Here is a 27,098-nt window from a genome sequence, read left to right on the forward strand (position 1 = left end):
GAAGCCGAGGCGAGACAACACTCAACTTTCATTTCCAAATAGAAATAAATGACATGTCTTTCTTAAGATTAGTCCGTCAAACACACGTTCATAGTCGCCATTAACTTAGAACTTGTCCAAGTTATAATTCATTTAATAAGGAATGACCTTAAGAGTCCGAAACCACTCCTTGCATAAACAATATTGTGCAATGCAAATTGTGAGAGAAAGATATATTTATCATTAACTAGCCTATTCAACAGCTCACCTGGAACAAGGTTTATTATTGTAGGAATTCATAAGTCCCAAATACCACACTATTACCTACATAGTGCACAACTATTGACCAGATCCCTACGGGCCCTCGTCAAAAGTAGTGCACTATAGGGAACGGTGTACCATTTGGGACAAAAATAATAGTCTCTTATTATCAGCTTGTGGGTTCTGATAAGAACAGGGCCCATATCTCCAGCGAGAAAAAGTTGGTCTGGAATCAAAAAGTATGAAAGTCACATAGGAACAGACACACACAAGAGAATGATATCCAGCATCCCTTAGTTACCTTGCCAGACAATTTGCATAATAGCATTGTATTTTGAACACACAGTACTTTCAGTTCGTACCATATGTAAAGTAGTGCATAACCAGGAACAAAAAAAACTAAAAAACAAAGAGCTAGAAACCAACCAAGTATTACATTGGTAGACGCTGCTGGAAAGACATGGTATCAAATGCTGGCTGTAATACACAATCTCCTTGTTTTTATTCATTTAATGTGGCCAAAAGATGGTAAAATAAAAAATAAAAAAATGATATCACAAGTCGTATTGAATGCATGTTAATAAATCAAGAATTAAACTAAATTAAAATCCACCAAAAGTACTCATTCAATTTCCATTCCAATCCTTCATATGTTTATAGGAATATTTGTCATGTTTTGAATATCCCTTTACCTCTGGTATATCCTGTAAGGAACATACAGTATGTCAGTTTACTATGACAAATAAGCTAAACATTTTTTTACACCTCTCCCTTTGGCAGATATTTACATTGTCTTAGCAACAACATTCACAATGTCTACATTAATTTCCTGACAAAGATAGTGTAAATTAGACAAACAAAACAATTATTTAAAATCTGGAGTATAAAGAAAATGATCTTCTGTTAACTTCTTGGTGACAGGGGGGCAGTATTGAGTAGCTTGGATGAATAAGGTGCCCAGAGTAAACTGCCTGATACTCTGTCCCAGATGCTAATATATGCATATTATTAGTAGTATTGGATAGAAAACACTCTGAAGTTTCTAAAACTGTTTGAATTATGTCTGTGAGTATAGCAGAACTCATATGACAGGTGAAAACCTGAGAAAAATCCAACCAGGAAGTGGGAAATCTGAGGCTTGTAGGTTTTCAAAGCTTGGCCTATCGAATACACAGTGTATATGGGGTCATTTTTCACTTCCTAAGGTTTCCACTAGATGTCAACCGTCTTAAGAAACTTGTTTGAGGATTCTACTATAAAGGAGGGGCTCATGAGACCTGTTTGAGTCAGTGGTCTGGCAGAGTGCCTTGGTTCCCATGATGCGCGGTCTCGAGAGAGTTACCTCTCGTTACATTGCTTTTCTACAAACAAAGCAATTCTCCGGTTGGAACATTACTGAACATTTATGTTAAAAACATCCTATAATTAGTTTGACAGGTTTCTACGGACTGTTATATCACTTTTTGAACTTTTCGTCCGACATTGTGCTGGAACTGCACGCGCGTTTGGATTTGCTTACCAAACGCCCTAACAAAAGGATATACTTTATCGAACAAATCAAGCATTTATTGTAGACCTGAGATTCCTGGGAGTGCATTCTGATGAAGATCATCAAAGGTAAGTGAATATTTCTAATGCTATTTATGACTAATGTTGACGACCCAATATGGTGGATATCGCTTTGACTTCTTTGTTGTGTGAACGCTGTTCTCAGATTTATTGCATGGTTTGCTTTTTCTGTAAAGTTTTTTTTAAATCTGACACAGCGGTTGCATTAAGGAGAAGTATTTCTCTAATTCCATGCATAATAGTCGTACCTTTTATCAATGTTTATTATTATGAGTATTTGTGTAATTTGATGGGTCTCTAAGCTAAATCGCATGTTTTAGAACTACTGAACGTAACGCGCCAATGTAAAATTAATTTTTTTAATATAAATATGCACTTTACCGAACAAAACATACATGTATTGTGTAACATGAAGTCCTATGAGTGTCATCTGATGAAGATCATCAAAGGTTAGTGATTCATTTTATCTCTATTTGTGCTTTTTGTGACTCCTCTCTTAGGCTGGAAAAATGGCTGTGTTTATTCTGTGGCTTGGTGGTGATCTAACATAATCGTTTGTGGAGCATTCGCTGTAAAGCATTTTTGAAATCAGACACTGTGGCTGGATTAACGAGAATTTTATCTTTAAAATGTAATATTTTAAAATGTAATACTTGTATGTTTGAGAAATTTGATTCATGAGATTGATGTTGTTTTGTATTTGGCGCCCTGCAATTTCATTGGCTGTTGGCGAGGGGTTCCGCTGGCGGAACGGACAGGTTTTAAGATTTTAGTGGTCAGTGATGGACCTCTTCCTACCATATTAGCTGGGTAGAGCATATCGCTGCCTGCCAGTTCAGGGTCATGTTTAGTAGGGTATACCGTAGCAAAATGTTTTGCAACAAATTTAAATCTGTGTTCTCATTGGACAAGTTCAGGTAGGAGTGGAGATCACAGTTTCACTCTGCTTCGAAATATCTTCCCCTAATGAACACAACCCAGGCTGCAGTGTTCAGTTCCCTCCCCACCACAAGAAGGAACCAGACCACCTTCATTCCTGAGTCTCCATCATAAATATAGTTAAAACAGTCAGAGGTTAAATCCTGAGCTCATTCACATAGGTATGCAGTACTCCATGTTCTACCAGTTCATTCCTCTCAAGTCAGCAATTTTGTGTTCTCAGCGGCATATGGTCCTGTCCTGTTGTCCTCAGCTGGTACTGGCCTTTCCTTCTTGACCCTGAGTCTATGGGTGGATGGGCTGGTAGAGGGGTCAAGGTCCAGTACAAGCTTTAGTTATGGTTAAGGTCAGGGGTTAAAGTTCAGGGAGGTCAACTGAATGTCCAGTGCTGGTTGAGATCAGCTGTGTTGCAGTAGTACATCACTATCTGGCTCCCTATCAGGAGTAAGCACTTTCCACTGGCTGGGTTCTGGAGGAGATTCTCCTGGAGAGGGCAGAGGGTTAACACTACAGAGTCAGACCATGTACTGCAGCTATGGACAGATACAGAACCAGTCAAAAGTTTGGACACACCTAGTCATTCTAGGGTTCTTCTTTACTTTGACTATTTTCTACATTGTAGAATAATAGTGAAGACATCAAAACTATTAAATAACATATGGAATCATGTAGTAACCAAAAAAAAGTGATAAACAAATATCAAATAGGGTGGCTACTTGCCACCCTTTGCCGTGATGACAGCTTTGCACACTCTTGGAATTCTCTCAACCAGCTGCTTGAGGTTGTCACCTGGAATGCATTTCATTAATTAACAGGAGATACTTCTTAATGCGTTTGAGCCAATCAGTTGTGTTGTGACAAGGTAGGGGTGGTATACAGAAGATAGGCCTACTTGGTAAAAGACCAAGTCCATATTATGGCAAGAACAGTTCAAATAAGCAAAGAGAAACGACAGTCCAACATTACTTTAAGACATGAAGGTCAGTCAATATCGAATATTTCAAGAACTTTGAAAGTTTCTTCAAGTGCGGTCACAAAAACCAACAAGCGCTATGATGAAACTGGCACTAATGAGGACCGCCACAGGAAAGGAAGGCCCATAGTTACCTCTGTGCAGAGGATAAGTTCATTAGTTACCAGCCTCAGAAATTGCAGCCAAAATAAATTATTCACAGAGTTCAAGTAACAGACACACCTCAACATCAACTTCTCAGAGGAAACTGTGTCAATCAGGCCTTCATGGTCTAATTGCTGCAAAGAAGCCACAACTAAAAGGACACCAATAACAAGAAGAGACTTGCTTGGGCCAAGAAACACGTGCAAAACAGACCAAATTTGAGATTTTTGGTTCCAACCGCCATGTCTTTGTGAGACGCAGAGTAGGTGAACGGATGATTCCCACAGGTGTGGTTCCCAACGTGAAGCAGGAGGTGGTGTGATGGTGTGGGGGTGCTTTGCTGGTGACACTGTCGGTTATTTATATAGAATTCAAGGTAAACCTAACCTTTATGGCTACCACAGCATTCTGCAGCGATGCGCCATCCCATCCCGCTTAGTGGGACTATCATTTGTTTTTCAACAAGACAATGACCCAACACACCTCCAGGCAGTGTGAGGGCTATTTGACCAAGGAGAGTGATGGAGTGCTGCATCAGATGACCTGGCCTCCACAATCACCCGACCTCAACCCAATTGAGATGGTTTGGGATGAGTTGGACCGCATAGTGAAGGAAAAGCAGCCAACAAGTGCTCAGCATATGTGGGAACTCCTTCAAGACTGTTGGAAAAGCATTCCAGGTGAAGCTGGTTGAGAGAATGGCAAGAGTGTGTAAAGCTGTTACCAAGGCAGAGGGTGGGTACTTTGAAGAATCTCAAATATAAAACATTTTTATTTGCTTAACACTTTTTGGGGTTACTAAACTTAGCAAAAAAAGAAACGTCCCTTTTTCAGAACCCTGTCTTTCAAAGACATTTCGTAAAAATCCAAATACCTTCACAGATATTCATTGTAAAGGGTTTAAACACTGTTTCCCATGCATGTTCAATGAACCATAAACAATTAATGAACATGCACCTGTGGAATGGTCAAGAGTCAAGGGGTGTGAACACTTTCTGAAGACACTGTGTATATATTTCTACACTATGAGATTGGAATAATACTGTGAATTTGTGAAAATGATGATAGTGCCCTTTTAGTATAAAAGTATAATACTTTGAAGGCACTGTGTATGAGTGTGCATGTGTGCATGATTGTCCAGGTCATTTTCCTTACCTCTGTAAAGAGCCACTCCTGTTGTGGGGCCACACTGGTCCCTTGGCCCTTCAGTGTACAGAGCTCTATCTTAACCTGGTCTGGCTGGGGGTTGGCCTGCAGACACAGCTGCTTCCCTATGTTGTGACGCAGCTCCTTATGGGACGTATACTCAAAGTACTGGGGTGACAGAGAAGAGATACAAAGACTGAGGAACTTTCCTTATAAAACTGGGTCCCTTTTAAAACCTTCTGAAGGCTTACAGAGAATGTATAAAGTCTTTATGGTAAGGGTACATTAAGCCTTGAATACATTAAGCCTACTTGTTCCAAAAGAGACATCATCCAATTCAATGAGAGTCGATACTGAGTCATCATGTACCACAGTGGCAGTACAGTACCTGATTGCCCCCCATGTTGTGGCAGGTGTACATGATCAGTGGAAAGCCACCTCCTTGGTTGTTTTCTCCTACATCCAGACAGCTCTGAGTCCCAGAGTTCTTAATCTGCACGAACACAATATCAACACAGCAAATAAACATGCACTGTTGTCCCTAAGGCACAACGGAAAATGACTACATTGAGTGAGTGTGTTTGTGTACACCTGAAGGGATTTGGGAACGAGACTTACCGCTCCAAACTTGGTCGGGGTGAGGTCTGGTATGAACATCTCGGGGTAGATATTATTCAAATACCAAGTGAAGTTCTTACAATGTAGGCTCTCCCTCAGATTCACACGCTCGGAGATGTCACCAAACCCTTTCTGCAAAACACAGATTCACACACTCTGAGATGTCACCAAACCCTTTCTGCAAAACACAGATTCACACACTCTGAGATGTCACCAAACCCTTTCTGCAAAACACAGATTCACACACTCTGAGATGTCACCAAACCCTTTCTGCAAAACACAGATTCACACACTCTGAGATGTCACCAAACCCTTTCTGCAAAACACAGATTCACACGCACTGAGGTGTCACCAAACCCTTTCTGCAAAACACAGATTTACACGCTCAGATGTCGCCAAACCCTTTCTGCAAAACACAGATTCACACGCTCTGAGGTGTCACCAAACCCTTTCTGCAAAACACAGATTCACACGCTCTGAGATGTCACCAAACCCTTTCTGCAAAACACAGATTCACACGCTCTGAGATATCACCAAACCCTTTCTGCAAAACACAGATTCACACACTCTGAGGTGTCACCAAACCCTTTCTGTAACAGACAGAGGAGTTGAAATGAGTGAGAGTAACTTTAACCCCATATATCATATATAGCCACTCATTAGAGTGTATTTGGGCCTGCTCCAGATGTATGTACAGACACGCATTATGCGCAGTAGTGTGTTGGCTTACAGTGAGCCTTGATTAAGATCTTTTGTGTAGAGCGAATGTGACATTACCAAATCTGGCAAAACAAGATTATCTAATAGTATTATGAAACTTGGGAGTAATTGAACCCTGAACCCAGAATGTGCTTAACTATATCTAGCAGTAGGACACTTGGAGTTGACTGAGCACATACCTCTTTGGCCATCTTCGCAGCGTTACTGTTGCGTCGGTAGTAGATGCGTTTGTAGTCGTCCATCCAGACCTCGGCTAATCGTACCTGGTTCCGTGTGATGACCTCGGTGCCTTTAGGGAAGGTGTGGGGGGACTTGGTACGGAACACGTGACCAACCACAGAACACGGAATGATCTCCAGCTGGCCCCCACACTGCCACACCTGGGGGAGGGGGGTGATGTCAGAAAGTTGATAACAGTTAGCTGAATAACTTAGTGACCTGCCTTGTCACTGGAGGTACAATGACCAAGGACACACCGATTATTTGCTAATTGTATTGATGACATTCTGATGACAACACTGATCCTGCAGCAGCTGACAAAGTCATTGGCTGCGTTTCAAACTCATAAAAGACACACCCTCGTCCACTTACCCTCGCCCTATGCCCTTGGGGGAATCCCCGCGGCCATATATGTTGTCGGTCCAAATGATTAGCCAAGCAAGGGAGCAAAGTAAGCCCCTCAGCCCTTGTTTTTAATGGAGTTTGAGAGTGTACAATTATGTTCACTTCAGGGCCTGAAACACCTCAGAACTGTACATCTGCTAAGAAAAGTCAGCCAAAACTTAAAACTTCAATGTCAATATGGAGTCAACATACAAGTGTAAGTAAAAACAAATGTAAATAAGTTAGAAATTGTGCTACTAATGCACAAACACATCTCGTAAAAGTAATGTTTTTGTTTGGTTAGCTTTTGGAACTTGTAGAAATAAAACATTTTCCTTCTTCAGAAGTAGCTAGTCAGGCTAACACTAGTTAGCTAATTAATTTGCTAGCTATCATACAGTAGGTATATATTAATAATTATTTAGTTAATATAAGTAGACATGCAATCAGAATTGACTGTAGCACATATAAAACACCTACAAGCTGAAAACACAAACGTCGCAGGATGAACGAGTGACAAATTTCTGGGCAAGGGCGGTCCATTTAAAATGACTTCCTTCCTCCCTCGCCATGCAAGTATATACTCATCAGACGTCATGATACATCATCAGAGGTGTCCACTTAATTTGAGGGATGAGGGGAGAGGGTATGTCTGTTAAGTGTTTGGAATGCAGCTGTCTTTCTGTTTTGACTTCCCAGAAGCCTCTGGGGCTGGTGTTTACAGAACATTTGGGGCTGTATGTCTGATTAGGATATTGAGGGCCTGTCTCCAAGAGGCCAGTTAGACATTTCCTTTCCTGCTTTCATTTCCTGCTTCTGTGCTGGGTGGTGTCTCCTGATTGCAACTTGTAATAAACCAGACTGATTGACTACCTATGACTGCCTTCCTTTTTCCTTCACCTGGAAATTCCCATTGCAGATATACATGCTCACACCATTTACATGTTACAGCACATGTCATTTCAAATCACTCCAACATGTGCAATTAAGGTGGGAGATTTGTAGAAACAAGGGAGATTATTTAAGACCAGAGCCATATACAATGTTGAGGTCACATGACACCATTCAACCAATTAACTGTAGGTAATAATCAACAGAAACAGAATGTCGTTGAGAAAGCATAATGCCTCAACTCTCTACATATAGCGCAGTGTTTTAGACTTGCTAAAGTTCTTGATAAATTCCACTTCATTAACGCTGTTAGAGGAAAGAGAAGAGGGGAAACTAACCCCTACCCACTTCATTAACGCTGTTAGAGGAAAGAGAAGAGGGGAAACTAACCCCTACCCACTTCATTAACGCCGTTAGAGGAAAGAAAAGAGGGGAAACTACACCATAACCCACTTCATTAACGCTGTCAGAGGAAAGAGAAGAGGGGAAACTAACCCTAACCCACTTCATTAACGCTGTCAGAGGAAAGAGAAGAGGGGAAACTAACCCTAAAGGACATCTCCACATTCTCACCCCCCCAGATCTCCATCTTGTCATCGTACGTTCCGATGTGTTCAAAATACTTCTTGGAGATGGAGAAGAGACCACCGGCAAACGTTGGAGTTCTGAAGGAACAGACCCGTAGAGGTGACACATGGTGTCAATGCAATGCAAAAGCATGAGATAATATTGTATTACACCGAGTGTACAAAACATTAAGAACGCCTTCCTAATATTGAGTTGCACCCCACCCCCCCTCTTTTGCCCTCAGAACAGCCTCAATTTGTTGGGGGCATCGAAAGCGTTCCACAGGGATGCTGGCCCATGTTGACTCCCACAGTTGTGTCAAGTTTGCTGGATGTCTTTTGGGTGCTGGGCCATTCTTGATACGCACGGGGAAACTGTGGAGCGTGAAAAACAGCATTGCAGTGTTTGACACACACCGGTGCGCCTGGCACCTACTACAATACCCCGTTCAAAAGGAACATATCTTTTGTCTTGCCCATTCACCCTCTGAATGGCACACATACACAATCCATGTCTCGATTGTCTCTAGGCTTAAAAATATTGATTTAACCCGTCTTCTCCCTTGCACCTACACCGATTGAAGTGGATTTAACAAGTGACCATAGCTTTCACCTGGTCATTCTGTCATAGAAAGAGCAGGTGTTCATATTGTTTTGTACACTCCATGCATATGGCTGTTTTAGACTAGGCATTTGATATATTCCACTTTATTAACACTGTTTGAAAGCATGAGATAATATTGTGTAAAGTGTTACTGTAATATTGAAGTTACTATACATGCTGAATTGTGAGCTTTTCATTAACATCACTATGCAGGGGGTTAAATAAAGGGTAAATTAAATAAATGATGTAAATTATGTTTGGTGGGTCCCCAGCCCTTACTTGACGGGGTAGGTCTCGTCTTTGCGTCTGTTCCTCTCCTGCTCGGGGATGCCCTCCCAGCCGAAGGTGAGGCTCCAGTCAAAGTTTCCTCTGTTCTGGGCCTTAGAGGTGGCTACAGGCTTGTTGAAGGCAAAGTTATTCAGGTTGATTGTGGTGATTTCTGGGCTGACCACAGCTGTGGGCTCCTCTACGATACGTGCAAGCAGGGGCTCCAGCCAGCCATGGAAACACTCACCTGGGAGGGGAGAGGAGGGTGAGAGGAGGGGAGAGGAGGGGAGGGGAGGGTGAGAGGAGGGGAGAGGAGGGTGAGAGGAGGGGAGAGGAGGGGAGGGGAGGGTGAGAGGAAGGGAGGGGAGGGGAGAGGAGGGGAGAGTAGGGTGAGAGGAGGGTGAGAGGAGGGGAGGGGAGGGGAGAGGAGAGGAGGGGAGAGGAGGGTGAGAGGAGGGGAGAGGAGGGTGAGAGGAGGGGAGGGGAGGGGAGGGGAGGGTGAGAGGAGGGGAGAGGAGGGTGAGAGGAGGGGAGAGGAGGGTGAGAGGAGGGGAGAGGAGGGTGAGAGGAGGGGAGAGGAGGGTGAGAGGAGGGGAGAGGAGGGTGAGAGGAGGGGAGAGGAGGGTGAGAGGAGGGGAGAGGAGGGTGAGAGGAGGGGAGAGGAGGGTGAGAGGAGGGGAGAGGAGGGGAGAGGAGGGGAGGGGAGGGTGAGAGGAGGGGAGAGGAGGGTGAGAGGAGGGGAGAGGAGGGGAGGGGAGGGTGAGAGGAGGGGAGAGGAGGGTGAGAGGAGGGTGAGAGGAGGGTGAGAGGAGGGGAGAGGAGGGGAGGGTGAGAGGAGGGTGAGAGGAGGGGAGAGGAGGGGAGGGGAGAGGAGGGTGAGAGGAGGGGGAGAGGAGGGTGAGAGGAGGGTGAGAGGAGGGTGAAAGGAGGGGAGGGGAGGGTGAGAGGAGGGGAGGGTGAGAGGAGGGGAGGGTGAGAGGAGGGGAGAGGAGGGGAGGGGAGGGGAGGGTGAGAGGAGGGGAGAGGAGGGTGAGAGGAGGGTGAGAGGAGGGTGAGAGGAGGGGAGAGGAGGGGAGAGGAGGGGAGGGTCAGAGGAGGGTGAGAGGAGGGGAGAGGAGGGGAGGGGAGGATGAGAGGAGGGGAGAGGAGGGTGAGAGGAGGGTGAGAGGAGGGGAGAGGAGGGTGAGAGGAGGGTGAGAGGAGGGGAGAGGAGGGGAGAGGAGGGGAGAGGAGGGTGAGAGGAGGGGAGAGGAGGGTGAGAGGAGGGGAGAGGAGGGGAGAGGAGGGTGAGAGGAGGGGAGAGGAGGGGAGAGGAGGGTGAGAGGAGGGGAGAGGAGGGGAGAGGAGGGTGAGAGGAGGGTGAGAGGAGGGTGAGAGGAGGGTGAGAGGAGAGTGAGAGGAGGGTGAGAGGAGGGGAGAGGAGAGGAGGGGAGAGGAGGGTGAGAGGAGGGTGAGAGGAGGGTGAGAGGAGGGGAGGGGAGAGGAGGGTGAGAGGAGGGGAGAGGAGAGGAGGGTGAGAGGAGGGGAGAGGAGGGTGAGAGGAGGGGAGAGGAGGGTGAGAGGAGGGGAGAGGAGGGTGAGAGGAGGGTGAGAGGAGAGGAGAGGAGGGTGAGAGGAGGGGAGAGGAGGGTGAGAGGAGGGGAGAGGAGGGTGAGAGGAGGGGAGGGGAGAGGAGAGGAGAGGAGAGGAGGGTGAGAGGAGGGGAGAGGAGGGTGAGAGGAGGGTGAGAGGAGGGTGAGAGGAGGGTGAGAGGAGGGAGAGGAGGGTGAGAGGAGGGTGAGAGGAGGGTGAGAGGAGGGGAGAGGAGGGTGAGAGGAGGGGAGGGGAGAGGAGAGGAGAGGAGGGTAGAGGAGGGTAGTGTTCAGATTCTTTCTTTTTTCCTTTTTCTTTTTTTACAACAAAAGTACAAAAAGGAGGTTCAGCTGATAAACGCTGTGGAACATTGCAGATAGAGATGTTATGAATGAAGCTGACTCCATTTCCAATTCTACATGACAGAACATCATATACACTCTCGACACCATACTTTTCTATTTGAATGTTGTGCAACGTTGCATGTGCATGTTGCACATGGCTAGTCGAACGCAGAACTCGTCATTGAGACAACGCTGAAACACCAATCCATTGGGCGAGTCAGTGCTACATTTTCATTTGTGCCGAAATCAAAATGAAATGACAGTTATCGTGCAAACTCAGCAGGCCTTGGTGTGAAACAGGCTTTTAGAAGTGCCCTCTCTATTTGATAACATATGGTTCATTTACATTGGTTAATGCAGTCTTTGGTGTGCTTACCAATGTACAACCACATTTACTCCCCCATTCTTGTCAATTCTTTTTTATTAAGTCATACAAAAGCGTTACGTTGCGTGAAGTTTAAAATACATCCGGTCATTACTAAATGTGTATTGTGATATTTTAAAATGTTTTAACACAACAACAAAAAACATTTCATTTATAAAATATTAAAAAATCAGTAGACTTCCTCAAATGAAGGGGATGATGATGCAATCTTTGCAAGAGGGAGGGAATCTGATTTCATTGGTCCTCAACTCATGGCTCAGTAATTTCATTCAGGGAAGTTTAGCCGTGAGTTAGCCTGCCCCGGGGCAGGTTAGTTCTGAAGGATTTGTTGCCATAGAAAGGGCACTGACAGATTTTTCACCTTATCGGCTCTGTGACTCAAACTAGCCACCTTTCGGTTACTGGCCCAACTTTCTAACCGCTAGGCTAAGTTACCTATGCTAACTCCTCAAACCTGCTTCGTAGGATAAACTCAGTGGCCACTTTATTATGTACACGTTTACAAAAATGTTTCGCTCCTACAGACAGTGAGTCACGTGGCCACGACTTGCTATATAAAGCAGGCAGACAGGCGTCGGGCCATTCAGCTACTATTTGATTGAACGTTAGAATGGGCATAACAAGTGACCTAAGCAACTTTGAGCATGGTACTGTATGAACGTTAGTGCCAGGCTCGCCGGTTACAGTATCTCAGAAACAGCCGGTCTCCTGGGCTTTTCACGCAGAACAAAACAGTACCTACTTTATCCTCCAATGTGTCCCTTGTCTACTGCTCTTCAATCACAAGCTGCGTCTCCGAGAATGTTGCGACAAACAAAACATCCATCCAGTCAACGGCGAAAACAGCTCGTTGATGAGAGATCGAAGGAGAAATGCAAGAATCGGTCAAGCTAACAAGCGGACCACAAACAGTGGTGTGCAGAACAGCATCCCGGAATGCACAACTTGTTGTTCCTTGTCATGGATGGGCTATTGCAGTAGACGACCACACTGGGTTCCACTCCCTATCAAGAACAAGAAGCAGCAGCTCCAGTGGGCACGCAATCACCAACACTGGACAATTGAGGAGTGGAAAAACTTTGCCTGGTCCAAAGAATCCCGGTTCCTGTTGCGTCATGCTGATGGCAGAGTCAGGATTTGGTGTAAGCAGCATGAGTTCATGGCCCCATCCTGCCTGGTGTCAACGGTACAGGCTGGTGGCGGTAGTATAATGGTGTGGGGAAGGTTTTCCTGGAACACGTTAGGTCCCTTGATACCAATTGAGCAATGTTTCATGCACCAAAGTATTCAGGCTAGGGGGTCTGACCTGGTACTAACTAATAAACTGGCCACAGTATATATATATATATATACAGTGCCTTGCGAAAGTATTCGGCCCCCTTGAACTTTGCGACCTTTTGCCACATTTCAGGCTTCAAACATAAAGATATAAAACTGTATTTTTTTGTGAAGAATCAACAACAAGTGGGACACAATCATGAAGTGGAACGACATTTATTGGATATTTCAAACTTTTTTAACAAATCAAAAACTGAAAAATTGGGCGTGCAAAATTATTCAGCCCCTTTACTTTCAGTGCAGCAAACTCTCTCCAGAAGTTCAGTTAGGATCTCTGAATGATCCAATGTTGACCTAAATGACTAATGATGATAAATACAATCCACCTATGTGTAATCAAGTCTCCATATAAATGCACCTGCACTGTGATAGTCTCAGAGGTCCGTTAAAAGCGCAGAGAGCATCATGAAGAACAAGGAACACACCAGGCAGGTCCGAGATACTGTTGTGAAGAAGTTTAAAGCCTGATTTGGATACAAAAAGATTTCCCAAGCTTTAAACATCCCAAGGAGCACTGTGCAAGCGATAATATTGAAATGGAAGGAGTATCAGACCACTGCAAATCTACCAAGACCTGGCCGTCCCTCTAAACTTTCAGCTCATACAAGGAGAAGACTGATCAGAGATGCAGCCAAGAGGCCCATGATCACTCTGGATGAACTGCAGAGATCTACAGCTGAGGTGGGAGACTCTGTCCATAGGACAACAATCAGTCGTATATTGCACAAATCTGGCCTTTATGGAAGAGTGGCAGGAAGAAAGCCATTTCTTAAAGATATCCATAAAAAGTGTCGTTTAAAGTTTGCCACAAGCCACCTGGGAGACACACCAAACATGTGGAAGAAGGTGCTCTGGTCAGATGAAACCAAAATTGAACTTTTTGGCAACAATGCAAGACGTTATGTTTGGCGTAAAAGCAACACAGCTGAACACACCATCCCCACTGTCAAACATGGTGGTGGCAGCATCATGGTTTGGGCCTGCTTTTCTTCAGCAGGGACAGGGAAGATGGTTAAAATTGATGGGAAGATGGATGGAGCCAAATACAGGACCATTCTGGAAGAAAACCTGATGGAGTCTGCAAAAGACCTGAGACTGGGACGGAGATTTGTCTTCCAACAAGACAATGATCCAAAACATAAAGCAAAATCTACAATGGAATGCTTCAAAAATAAACATATCCAGGTGTTAGAATGGCCAAGTCAAAGTCCAGACCTGAATCCAATCGAGAATCTGTGGAAAGAACTGAAAACTGCTGTTCACAAATGCTCTCCATCCAACCTCACTGAGCTCGAGCTGTTTTGCAAGGAGGAATGGGAAAAAAATTCAGTCTCTCGATGTGCAAAACTGATAGAGACATACCCCAAGCAACTTACAGCTGTAATCGCAGCAAAAGGTGGCGCTACAAAGTATTAACTTAAGGGGGCTGAATAATTTTGCACGCCCAATTTTTCAGTTTTTGATTTGTTAAAAAAGTTTGAAATATCCAATAAATGTCGTTCCACTTCATGATTGTGTCCCACTTGTTGTTGATTCTTCACAAAAAAATACAATTTTATATCTTTATGTTTGAAGCCTGAAATGTGGCAAAAGGTCGCAAAGTTCAAGGGGGCCGAATACTTTCGCAAGGCACTGTATATATATATATATCCATGCAATGCCTTTATCACCTTGTATCTGGATTTATAGTCCACTTTACATCTCTCTAAGCATACGTGAGTGGAATGGTGTCGCACATCTAGGTTCTAGCAGGGTAACCCGAAGAACAGGTTTCAACTGTTGACTACTAAGAGAACCCCAATCTACGACGGACATCTAACTGAGACAAACCGACTAGTCCTGACCTAAGGCCACTAACCACTATTTTATTTATCAGTGTTCTTTCCTGATAGTTTTTGGTTGAAAACACACATCTACACAGGACCTTTTAAATCAGAAGGTTTGTGTGGTCGGGAGTTTCAACTTTCCATGGTGACATCACTTTGCAGTAAATTGGTTAATAGACCAATAACAAAAAGAGTTCCAAACCTCTGCCAATAACAGCTAGTTTTCCCCCTTCCACTCAGACCACTTTTTTGCTAAAAAGCTAGTTTTGACCATTTTAATGGAAATCTTTTACAGTAAGGTAATTCATTGTTGCCCAAATTATTTGATATAAAAACTGCTGCATTGGGTCTTTTTCCCAATATTGGTATTTGGGACTCCAACATTTCTGCTTTTGCTCTAGCACTAACACACTTCATTACACTAATCAAGTCATCAATTTGATGATCTCAATCAGGTGTATGAGGTGCGAGGGCAACAACTCTAATGTCCACCCCTTTGATTCCTGAGGACCAGGACCAGGACCAGGAAACACTGCTTTAAATAACTCTATATAAATATCACAGGCAGACAGCAGGGAAACTTCTTGGTACAAACATAAACACATTAGAAAATCTACCACATACCTTTAACACTTTACAATAATATATACATAACATGATTTATAAAGGGTTTAAAAGTAGTTTATAAACTCAGTTATTAGATTATAGGTAGTTCATCTGTACTAAACATTATAAAAAAATACAGATGTAGCACAATGGTTGTAAATGGATTGATCTCATGGGAACTATTTGACCCCCTCCACCTATCCTTCCATTTTTTTTTATTTTTTATTTTTTAACCTTTATTTAACTAGGCAAGTCAGTTAAGAACAAATTCTTATTTTCAATGACAGCCTAGGAACAGTGGGTTAACTGCCTGTTCAGGGGCAGAAGGACCAGATTTGACCCCCTCCACCTATCTTTCCATTTGACCCCTCCACCTATTCTTCCATTTGACCCCCTCAACCTATCCTTCCATTTGACCCCCTCCACCTATCCTTCCATTTGACCCCCTCCACCTATCCTTCCATTTGACCCCTCCACCTATCCTTCCATTTGACCCCTCCACCTATCCTTCCATTTGACCCCTCCACCTATCCTTCCATTTGACCCCTCCACCTATCTTTCCATTTGACCCCCTCCACCTATCCTTCCATTTGACCCCCTCCACCTATCCTTCCATTTGACCCCCTCCACCTATCCTTCCATTTGACCCCCTCCACCTATCCTTCCATTTGACCCCTCCACCTATCTTTCCATTTGACCCCCTCCACCTATCCTTCCATTTGACCCCCTCCACCTATCCTTCCATTTGACCCCCTCCACCTATCCTTCCATTTGACCCCCTCCACCTATCCTTCCATTTGACCCCCTCCACCTATCCTTCCATTTGACCCCCTCCACCTATCCTTCCATTTGACCCCCTCCACCTATCCTTCCATTTGACCCCCTCCACCTATCCTTCCATTTGACCCCCTCCACCTATCCTTCCATTTGACCCCCTCCACCTATCCTTCCATTTGACCCCCTCCACCTATCCTTCCATTTGACCCCCTCCACCTATCCTTCCATTTGACCCCCTCCACCTATCCTTCCATTTGACCCCCTCCACCTATCCTTCCATTTGACCCCTCCACCTATCCTTCCATTTGACCCCCTCCACCTATCCTTCCATTTTACCCCCTCCACCTAGGTAGGATGAGGAGGTCGTGGCTTGATTTGAAACCATACCAACTCTTGCATATACAGTAGCTAGTCACAGTGTGCATCCAGGAAGGAGAGTGTCTGTCCCTGGGCCTCCCATTCCCTGGGCCAGTATTCATTAATTAATTAATCCACCCATCACTACTCACAGTGTGCGTCCAGGAAGGTGAGACTCTCTCAATGGGCCACCCAGAATTCATTCTTTCATCCAACCATCACTACTCACAGTGTGCGTCCAGGAAGGTGAGTGTCTGTCCCAGTGCCCCTCTGGCCCCCAGGAGCCTGGCTGTGATCAGGCCCTTCCTCTCCTGCTGTCTCACCACCTTCACTATATTCAGCTGTTTCACATACTCATCCAGCCGAGTCCCTAGGTGCTCTGGTAGGAAGAAGGAAACACATACCTGATATTAAATTATTTTCTTCAGGTGGTCTGGAGCATGGGGCTTAATGACAGAAGGTTAATGCTGCGTTCAAAACAAAACGGGAAACTCACAAAATACTACTTGTAAAATGGGAACGAGTTGTGTGTGTTCACATGCTTTGAACTCCTTGAAAACGCCTATTGGCGAAATGGCAAGCAAGCTGCGTCAACCATAAACTAAAAGTACAGCTATCATGCTCGTAAACAAATGATAGTGTTGAAAAACGATATTAATAGATCATGTTATAATGTTTTGTTGTTGTTTATTGCCGAAAACGCTTTTGGAGGTAATTTCCTTAGTACTGTATGTGACGTCCGAGTTCAGCATGTGGGAGAAATCTGAGCTCAGCCATGATAGACGTATTTTCCACAGGTTAGAGGGGCATTCAAGTGAATTTTTCCCGGTCGTATACTTGTATTTACAAGATGTTAGGAACACAGCATTAGAGCAACATCTCTAGGGAACTGACAGAGAGCAGGGGTGTGTTCATAGGACTGTAACCACACGCTGTCTAAATGTGATGGCATAGGACTGTAACCACACGCTGTCTAAATGTGATGGCATAGGACTGTAACCACACGCTGTCGAAATGTGATGGCATAGGACTGTAACCACACGCTGTCGAAATGTGATGGCATAGGACTGTGACCACACGCTGTCTAAATGTGATGGCATAGGACTGTAACCACACGCTGTCTAAATGTGATGGCATAGGACTGTAACCACACGCTGTCTAAATGTGATGGAATAGGACTGTAACCACACGCTGTCGAAATGTGATGGCATAGGACTGTAACCACACGCTGTCGAAATGTGATGGCATAGGACTGTAACCACACGCTGTCGAAATGTGATGGCATAGGACTGTAACCACACGCTGTCGAAATGTGATGGCATAGGACTGTTACCACACGCTGTCTAAATGTGATGGCATAGGACTGTAACCACACGCTGTCTAAATGTGATGGCATAGGACTAACCACACGCTGTCTAAATGTGATGGCATAGGACTGTAACCACACGCTGTCTAAATGTGATGGCATAGGACTGTAACCACACGCTGTCTAAATGTGATTGCATAGGACTGTAACCACACGCTGTCTAAATGTGATGGCATAGGACTGTAACCACACGCTGTCGAAATGTGATGGCATAGGTCTGTAACCACACGCTGTCGAAATGTGATGGCATAGAACTGTTACCACACGCTGTCTAAATGTGATGGCATAGGACTGTAACCACACGCTGTCTAAATGTGATGGCATAGGACTGTAACCACACGCTGTCTAAATGTGATGGCATAGGACTGTAACCACACGCTGTCTAAATGTGATAGCATAGGAATGTAACCACACGCTGTCTAAATGTGATGGCATAAGAATGTTACCACATACTGTCTAAATGTGATGGCATAGGACTGTAACTACAGGCTGTCTAAATGTGATGGCATAGGACTGTAACCAGACGCTGTCTAAATGTGATGGCATAGGACTGTAACCTCATGCTGTCTAAATGTGATGGCATAGGACTGTAACCACATGCTGTCTAAATGTGATGGCATAGGACTGTAACCACATGCTGTCTAAATGTGATGGCATAGGACTGTTACCACACGCTGTCTAAATGTGATGGCATAGGAATGTTACCACACGCTGTCTAAATGTGATGGCATAGGACTGTTACCACATGCTGTCTAAATGTGATGGCATAGGACTGTTACCACATGCTGTCTAAATGTGATGGCATAGGACTGTAACCACATGCTGTCTAAATGTGATGGCATAGGACTGTTACCACACGCTGTCTAAATGTGATGGCATAGGAATGTTACCACACGCTGTCTAAATGTGATGGCATAGGAATGTAACCACATGCTGTCTAAATGTGATGGCATAGGACTGTAACCACATGCTGTCTAAATGTGATGGCATAGGACTGTAACCACATGCTGTCTAAATGTGATGGCATATGACTGTAACCACACGCCGTCTAAATGTGATGGCATAGGACTGTAACCACATGCTGTCTAAATGTGATGGCATAGGACTGTAACCACATGCTGTCTAAATGTGATGGCATAGGACTGTTACCACACGCTGTCTAAATGTGATGGCATAGGAATGTTACCACATGCTGTCTAAATGTGATGGCATAGGACTGTTACCACACGCTGTCTAAATGTGATGGCATAGGAATGTTCCCACATGCTGTCTAAATGTGATGGCATAGGAATGTTACCACATGCGACCACATCCAGTCATATTTAGAAAAGACGGTCGTTAAAACAGGGAGATTAAACTGAACCGATACAGACGGGAGGAGATAGAAGCGGTTCCAAGGTCCAGGAGCAGTTATACTGTAGTTAACCAACCCTCCTCTTTTAGTCTTTATTACTGACGCTATGCCAATGTCACTTCCTGTTCATAAGGGAACACCCAGTTTCAGAATGAGATGATCACAGTCATTGACACGTTAACAGTCTAATAATAATAGTAGGCTGCGTTTACACAGGCAGCAATATTTTCCCCACTTATTGGTCTTTTGACCAATCTCATCAGATGTTTTCACATCAGATATTTTTCAGATCCAATTGGTCAAAAGACCAATAAGTGAAAAAGATCTGAATTGAGCTGCCTGGGTAAAGGAAGTCACACATGCTTTGCTCCGAAACGGAGTTGTGATCCATAGACAAGAAATCGAAGAACGCGCTCAGAAACAAGGAATTAATTTAATTATCTATGGCAAAATGCTTGGATAAGATGTGTCCTAATGAACGACCCAGGCCCCGCAGTATGTTTTACTCTAAGAGCCGGTGGTGTCAAGCAAGGCCTAGTGGCGTCAAGCTCTAAACCAAGGCCTATCTATCTCCTACTCTTAGTCCACCCATGGTGTCAGGCTCCAGTTCTTGAGCCCTCATGCCCACCTGTGGTGCTGGCATGGTCCACTAATCAATTATATGAATTGATCAATTATCACTGCCCTAAGTTTTGCCCCATGTCATTAACAGGACTGTAGCTAGGCAACTGTAAAGCCCTGAAAGATTTCAACCTGCAGTGCTGGCGTCGTCCACCATGATGATCTCAGTGAGCAGGGCAGCAGGGGAGGTGTGGAGGACACTGTAGACTGTACGCAGCAGGGTGGACCAGGCCTCGTTGTGGAACACTATGATTACACTGGTGGTGGGGAGAGGAGGGCAGCGGCGGAACTTACGCTCCACACACCTGGGAAGAAAAGAAAGGGCAAGACTGTGTCAAATCAAACCAAATTGTATTTGTCACATGCGTCGCAAACAACAGATTTACAGACTAACAGTGAACTGCTTAATTATTGGCCCTTCCCTACAATTTAGAGAGAACATGTTTTAAATAATAACACAAGGAATAAATCCACAATGAGTAACGATAACTTGGCTATATATACAGAGTACCAGTACCGAGTTGATGTGCAGTGGTACGAGGTAGATATATAGATTTAGGTAAAGTGACTAGGCAACAGGATAGACAAAACAGTAGCTGCAGCGTATGGGATGAGTCAAAAGAGTTATTGTCAAAAATAGGTCATTGTAGATAGTTCATCAATAGCTACCCAGACTATTTAACAAACTACTTTGTAGTCTTATGGCTTGGGGGTAGAAGCTGTTTAGGGTCCTGTTGGTTTCAGACCTGTCACAACACCACTGATTGGCATCAAATGCATTAATTTGCATTCCACAAATTAACTTTAAAAAAAGGCACACCTGTTAATTGAAATGCATTCCAGGTGACTACCTCATGAAGTTGGTTGAGAGAATGCCAAGAGTGTGCAAAGCTGTCATCAAGGCAAAGGGTGGCCATTTGAAGAATCTCAAATATGAAATATATTTTGATTTTTTAAACACTTTTTGGGTTACTACATGATTCCATATGTGTTATTTCATAGTTTTGATGTCTTCACCATTATTCTACAATGTTGAAAAGAGTAAAAAATAAAGACAAACGCTTGAATGAGTAGGTGTCCTAAAACTTTTGACCGGTAGTATAACCAAAGTGATTGAAATATAACTTGAAAGCTTTTAGGAAAAAACAGTCAGTCTAAAAGCATTGGATTGGAGGAGACATGGGCTAATGGGAGCTTCTACCACATTTCTTACACAAGCCATGTCCTTCCAAATCAGTGAAGGGAAGTGAACAAGAAGGAGAGATAATTGGGACATAGTCTTACTCTGGTGGCCGGGTGTCGTCTCCTAGGCTACGGCTGAGGGAGATCCTGTCGGAGGAGAACTGGTTGAAACAGTTAACAGTCATCCCATCTTCCTTCTCTTTCTCCTCCTCTGGTGTCATCTTGTCTTTCTCATAGCCTGTCCCATCTGCCCCGGGCCCCTGGGGGTCCTGTTGGGGCCTCTCCAGGACTGGCTTCAACTCTGCTTGGGTGTAGTGACCTGGAGGACAGTTGCGGTCTGAGGTGGCCTGCTGCTCCTCTACTGGTGGAGGCTGGGGAGCTCCAATCTGGAAGCCCAGGTTATTATTTGTTTTCTTCATTTTATTTAAATTATTATATAATGCAAGAAAAATAAAACAAAAGCCCACCCACTGTACTACTCTAGCCCCCCCCACCAAAAGGACTCATAAAGGTACCTGGAAGCCCAGGTTGTTGACTGCTCCTCGGACCATCACCAGCACTCTCTCCTTGCGTTCCACCAGGTCTTGGAACCAGGGGTCCTGGACAGAGTTGGAGCTGATACCCACGTCTTTCTGGAGGATGACAAGGACAACCATAAACAGAGTCCCCCCAGCCAGGGCCAGCTTCAGGAGGGACAAGCGCCGACGCAGGAACAGACGCATGGTGGTGGGTCAATGCAAAATGGCCGCTGCTGGAAAGAGGGGGGAGAAAATAGATAGTTAATTTAAAACAGGAGGTATTATTTAGTAATGGCAGCAAAGAGCTATTCAAGAATATCTGCAATTTTCTTAAATATTTTCATTACCAAGGTGAATCTATTGCAGTTTTAAAATGTAGTTCTACCCAAAAACAGATGTCTATAATAACTACCTGCCAAATCTCAAAAGATGTGGACCAGTCAGCTCTTCTTAACCAGCCTGTACTATGTGTGTACCTAGCAACTCTCATAGCACTCATCCACTGTCATAGCTACTCTCTCTCTCTCGCTTTCTCTTTCCTGGGTGGACGAGGAGTCCCAGAGGAATAGCCACACACACATACACAACACACACGCGGCGTGAGTAGAGAGAAGAGAGTGACCTATTAACACCTGCTCCAGCCAGAGAACACCCCTGGACTTATTAACACCTGAGAACCACAATATGTCTGTTGTCTTCAATCATTTTTACCATTTTATTGTTGATTTCAATTGGCTGAAGCAACTATGTATTTCAAATGTGTCCACTTTAAATTCAAATCATACCTGCCTGCACTCACCTGCTCCAGCCAAGAACACACCTGTCCAAGTAAACACCGGTCATACCCTCCCCTCCCGGATGTGCGTGTCACCTTGTGGGCCTTCACCTGTCGGCTGACTGAGCAGCTCCCACACACATTAATGAATGACGCCTCACATAACACACACACACACACGACTAATGACAAACACACCTGGATAAATTCAGCTCCACAACTAGCCATTAATTATTTGTTATTTTTCTATTTTCTTTGTAATTTTTTACTTCAGTTTATTTCAGAAAATACTTTTAACAATTATTTTTCTTAAAATTGCATTGTTGTTTAACGGCTTGTAAGTAAACATTTCACTGTAAGGTCTACAACGGCTGTATTCGGTGCATGTGACAAAAAACATTTGATTTTGAATCGTTCCTAGTGAATATGGCTTGGTTTGTGCTGTCGTGACAAATCCATTAGTCATTCAATGGAGCTGGTAAGACCACACAAACAGATATTGGACTCAGGCTATTCAACACATCCTGCTTTATGAGGGGCTATCAATCACAATAATGACAGGCTTCGGTGAACACGGCTTAGGACCTCTTAAAAACTCTCATTCATTTAAGCCAGTCCTCTCAAAGAAAGCCTACTTCCATCATTGATTCAACACACTCTCGTGGTTCAAGTGCCCAACATTGGCCACACAGAGCACTACTGACTCGAATGTGGAATGTTAACAGTCTGTTTGGCTTGTTTTTATGCTGGACGTCAGTTACATGCCATGTGAAGAAAGAGGACTCTTTCTAGTTCTACCATGTAGTCTGGAAAATGTGTTCAGAACAACTTCTAATATAAAGTTTGCCCTTCCAATAAAATGTCATTTATGTTTGAACCGTAACAAATAACAATCCAGATGTCAAAATGTTAATATTTTGTTACAAAGTTCTTGGACAACTTTTTTATTAACAAATAATAGACTGAATTTGTACTATAACAATACTGTACTTCAAAGCCATCATTGTATGACTATCAGTGAATGCTAGGCCAAATATAAGTAAGCAAACTACTTCAGCCCTCCACTGAACTCTGCAACTCCTTCCTTTAGTTTGTCAAGATCACCAAAATAAACATCACTGACCGATCAATCTGCCTCTGCTGCCCCTCCCCGTCAACCTCCCAACAGTCACCTCTGAAACCGACTCTCCACATTCTCCCCCCATTGACTCTCCCTAGATCTCAAAACTCGTCATGCCATCGAAGATTACAACCTGCTCCCTGGATCCTCTACCCACAGTTCTCATTGAAGCCTGCCTGCCTGCTCTCTGTCCAGATCTTACCTACTGTACATCAACCTCTCCCTCACCCATGGAGCTGTGTCGTCAGACTACAAAACAGCTGCAGTCACCCCCATCTTAAAGAAGGCCAGAGTACAGCGTTGAGATTGCCTGCAATGACAACAAGCTCAGTCCGAAGATGCTGTGACCCTCCACCTCCAAAATCGATCCCGCTCCAGAGTACAGGCCTCGGTGTAACGCTCATTCCTTCGACGATAAACGCGAATCCGACCATCACCCCTGGTGAGACAAAACCGCAACTCGTCAGTGAAGAGCACTTTCTGCCAGTCCTGTCTGGTCCAGCGACGGTGGGTTTGTGCCCATAGGCGACGTTGTTGCCGGTGGAGTCTGGTGAGGACGTGCCTTACAACAGGCTTACAAGCCCTCAGTCCAGCCTCTCTCAGCCTATTGCAGACAGTCTGAGCACTGATGGATGGATTGTGCGTTCCTGGTGTAACTCGGGCAGTTGTTGTTGTCATCCTGTACCTGTCCCGCAGGTGTGATGTTCGGATGTACCAATCCTGTGCAGATGTTGTTACACGTGGTCTGCCACTGCGAGGATGATCAGCTGTCTGTCCTGTCTCCCTGTAGTGCTGTCTTAGGCACCTCACAGTACGGACATAGCAATTTATTGCCCTGGCCACATCTGCAGTCATCATGCCTCCTTGCAGCATGCCTAAGGCAAGTTCACACAGATGAGCAGGGACCCTGTGCATCTTTCTTTTTGTGTTTTTCAGAGTCAGTAGAAAGGCTTCTTTAGTGTCCTCAGTTTTGATAACTGTGACCTTAATTGCCTACCTTCTGTAAGCTGTCAATGTCTTCACGACACGTGCATTTTCATTAATTGTTTATGGTTCATTGAACAAGCATGGGGAACAATGGTTAAACCCTTCACAATGAAGATCTGTGAAGTTATTAGGATTTTTACAAATTAACTTTGAAAGACAGGGTCCTGAAAAAGGGACGTTTCTTTTTTTGCTGAGTTTATCTACCTCAACTACCTGGTGAAGTGGTGTTGGGGGCACTCGTACCACTGCACATCAACTCTGTACTGGTACTTTGTGTATATAAAGTTATTGTTACTCATCGTGTATTTTGATATTATTTTGATATAATCTGCACTGTTTGGAAGGGCCGTAACAGGGCTCTGTGCTGGGTCCCCCCCCGGTCAGATCCTCTGCCATTCAACCTTGACTTCCTTTGTTACGCCAACGCCACCCAGAGCTACCTCAGCACCAAGTCCTTCCTCAACCCACTTCTGACCCACATTGAATACTGCCTCTGAAATACAAACCTGAATGCAACACAACTTCCTCAAGCTAAACAGTGACAAAAACCGAACTTCCTCATAGGAACCAAAACCACACTCAGCAAAGTTGGAAACCATTGATGATACCATTGTCTCTCCCTCTCCACACACATGCAACCTTGGCATAATCCTGGACTCCACCCTCTCCTTCATCCACCATATCCCGACAGACTGTCAAAACCTCATTCTTCCACCTCAGCATTAATGCCAAAGTCAGGTCCTCCCTTTCCTGTCCTGCTGCTAAAAACCTGATCCACGCGTTCATCTCCCATCTCGACAAATGCAACTCAAGCTCCCTCCATAAGCTCCAACTAGCTCTGTTCCACCACAGCAGGCCACCTTGCTGCTTCCCAGGTCCAAGGTCCAGTGTTTTGGTGACAGGGCCTTTTCCAGGGTTGCTCCAACCATGACTGAGACCATCACCATCTTCCAGTCCCTCTTAAAGCCTCACCTGTTCACCATGGCCTAAGCTTAACCCCCCCCCACCCCACACACTCCCCCTGACACACAACACCTACTCGTTCACTCATGCCCTCCATTAGCCATACCCCTTCTGTTTCTTTCTGATGTTAGTCTGGTGTTGTTTTGTTTTAATCTCCTTTTTATGTTTAGTTTCTACTGTTGTAAAGCACTATATAAATTGTGTATTATCCAAATAGCACTATGCAGTGAGAATAGGAAGACCACGAATAAATCTGGTTAACCAGTCATTTACATACCGGAAACAGTACAAAGGGTTGGCAACAGCGGTGAGGAGTGATGTATACCATCCATACTACGGCTAGATACTATAGACACCACAAGAACATGAAACTGCAACATTGTTACACTACTATACCAAATAGGCTTTTGAAAGTAAATAACCATAGAATTATTGAAGGCACTGTAAGCCCTAAACTGAACTCATTTAATTCCCAAGTAAATTTGAGTGGTTTTTAAACACGTTGCCTCATCTAAGATCTGTTCCAGCTCGTCGTTGTAAGATGATGCTAGAAGCAGGAAATTGGTTGTGACAAAATGATCAGGAAGTATTTGACTATAGCGTATAAAATATGACTAGAGCTAGTTTTAAAAAGTAAGCTTTCCCTTTGTGATTTACACAAACAACAAAATAACTAAATGTATGACATAGGATAAAATAACATAAGCAGCCACTATCCCTATCGTTTCTTGTTGTATAAGTGTATCACAGGAAATTACATACAGTAACATAACTTTATTGCAATACAAATGTAGCCGTTCTGGTGCATAAGGGAAAAAACCGTTCATAGTACGATACAAGACAGATGCAATGATGCGTTGTCTCCCGGAGAGCTTTCTTTCTTACCTTGGAACCTGTTCACAAATTTGAAGAGACGGCTTTGCGACGCTCTTTAGTTAGTATTGCAAATAAGATAGACGTAGGTATTCATTTTAAAAGTTTATTTTACTCAGCGCGAAAAGGATACACTAGCACCAACACCGTGGCCTCCCGATTTCCCCTTTGAACAGAACAGGTGCCATTCGTTGAACTGATTAACTGCCGTCTGCAGGGTCCTAAAGAAAACTAACTCCACGTCACTGACACAGAGCGGACTGTGACAGTCCGTCATGTCTATGGGCTTGTCTACCGTTACTTTGCAACCAGGAATACAACTTTAAAACACCTGAAGCCTAGATTAATTTATTCTACATCAAAATCACTCTGATTTTCAAAACGATTAGATTAGCCATTTGGCAGCTGGAAAAATAATTCACATTGTGTCACGTTCTTGAAAATGATCGGACCAAGGCGCAGCGTGAATTGAGTTCCACATCTTTAATTACAAAGTGAAACAAAAATTGACAAAGACCGTGACGACGTAGTGCTCAAACACACTGACACAAACAATATCCCACAAATGCTGGTGGGGAAAAAGCCTACCTAAATATGATCCCCAATTAGAGGCAACGATTACCAGCTGCCTCTAATTGGGAACCACACAAACCACCAACCTAGAAATCTATAAACTAGATAACCCCCCCAGTCACGCTCTGATCTAAACACCATAGAGAACCGAGGGCTCTCTATGGTCAGGGCGTGACACATTGTTTAATTAATGCTCAGCATAGAATGCTGTGGTCTAAGTTAACACAGCCATTACTTCAACATAGTTGCATTATTCATGTCAAAGCTATTAAATACCATCT

The 27,098-nt window shown here is 44.2% G+C and overlaps 1 protein-coding gene across 4 annotated transcripts; it reads right to left on the reverse strand.

The window, feature by feature from the left end:
- Positions 1-718: 718 nt before the first annotated feature.
- Positions 719-26,674, reverse strand: LOC110532725 (polypeptide N-acetylgalactosaminyltransferase 6). 4 transcript variants are annotated; one of them, XM_036988781.2, is made up of 12 exons: positions 26,257-26,674; positions 21,524-21,759; positions 21,111-21,394; positions 19,959-20,131; positions 16,715-16,864; positions 9,293-9,527; positions 8,391-8,508; positions 6,529-6,729; positions 5,630-5,761; positions 5,400-5,504; positions 5,021-5,179; positions 719-3,232 (listed from the first exon to the last, which is right to left on the reverse strand). In XM_036988781.2, exons 2-12 carry the CDS (start codon positions 21,728-21,730, stop codon positions 3,119-3,121), a joined length of 1,878 nt encoding a protein of 625 aa, XP_036844676.1. In that variant the 5' UTR covers positions 21,731-21,759; positions 26,257-26,674; the 3' UTR covers positions 719-3,118. The 4 variants fall into 4 exon arrangements, 2 of the variants coding, with proteins under 2 accessions (XP_036844676.1, XP_036844677.1); XM_036988782.2 differs by having other exon boundaries at positions 21,524-21,756; positions 26,257-26,459; XR_016483426.1 differs by lacking the exon at positions 8,391-8,508 and having other exon boundaries at positions 26,257-26,508.
- Positions 26,675-27,098: the final 424 nt, after the last annotated feature.

The sequence above is a fragment of the Oncorhynchus mykiss genome, chromosome 9 (genome assembly GCF_057628025.1).
Source record: "Oncorhynchus mykiss isolate SJ-2025 chromosome 9, ASM5762802v1, whole genome shotgun sequence".
NCBI classification, from domain to species: Eukaryota; Metazoa; Chordata; class Actinopteri; order Salmoniformes; family Salmonidae; genus Oncorhynchus; species Oncorhynchus mykiss.

Bases quoted from the DNA above. Each gene is read 5' to 3' on its own strand.
- LOC110532725 (XM_036988781.2), bottom strand. From the start codon at position 21,730: ATGCGTCTGTTCCTGCGTCGGCGCTTGTCCCTCCTGAAGCTGGCCCTG. The intron at 9,528-16,714 runs GTGAGTAGTGAT...CTCCCCTCCCAG, and splicing joins CACCTTCCTGGACGCACACT to GTGAGTGTTTCCATGGCTGG. The intron at 5,180-5,399 runs GTACTGTACTGC...CTGTCACCCCAG, and splicing joins ACAACATGGGGGGCAATCAG to TACTTTGAGTATACGTCCCA.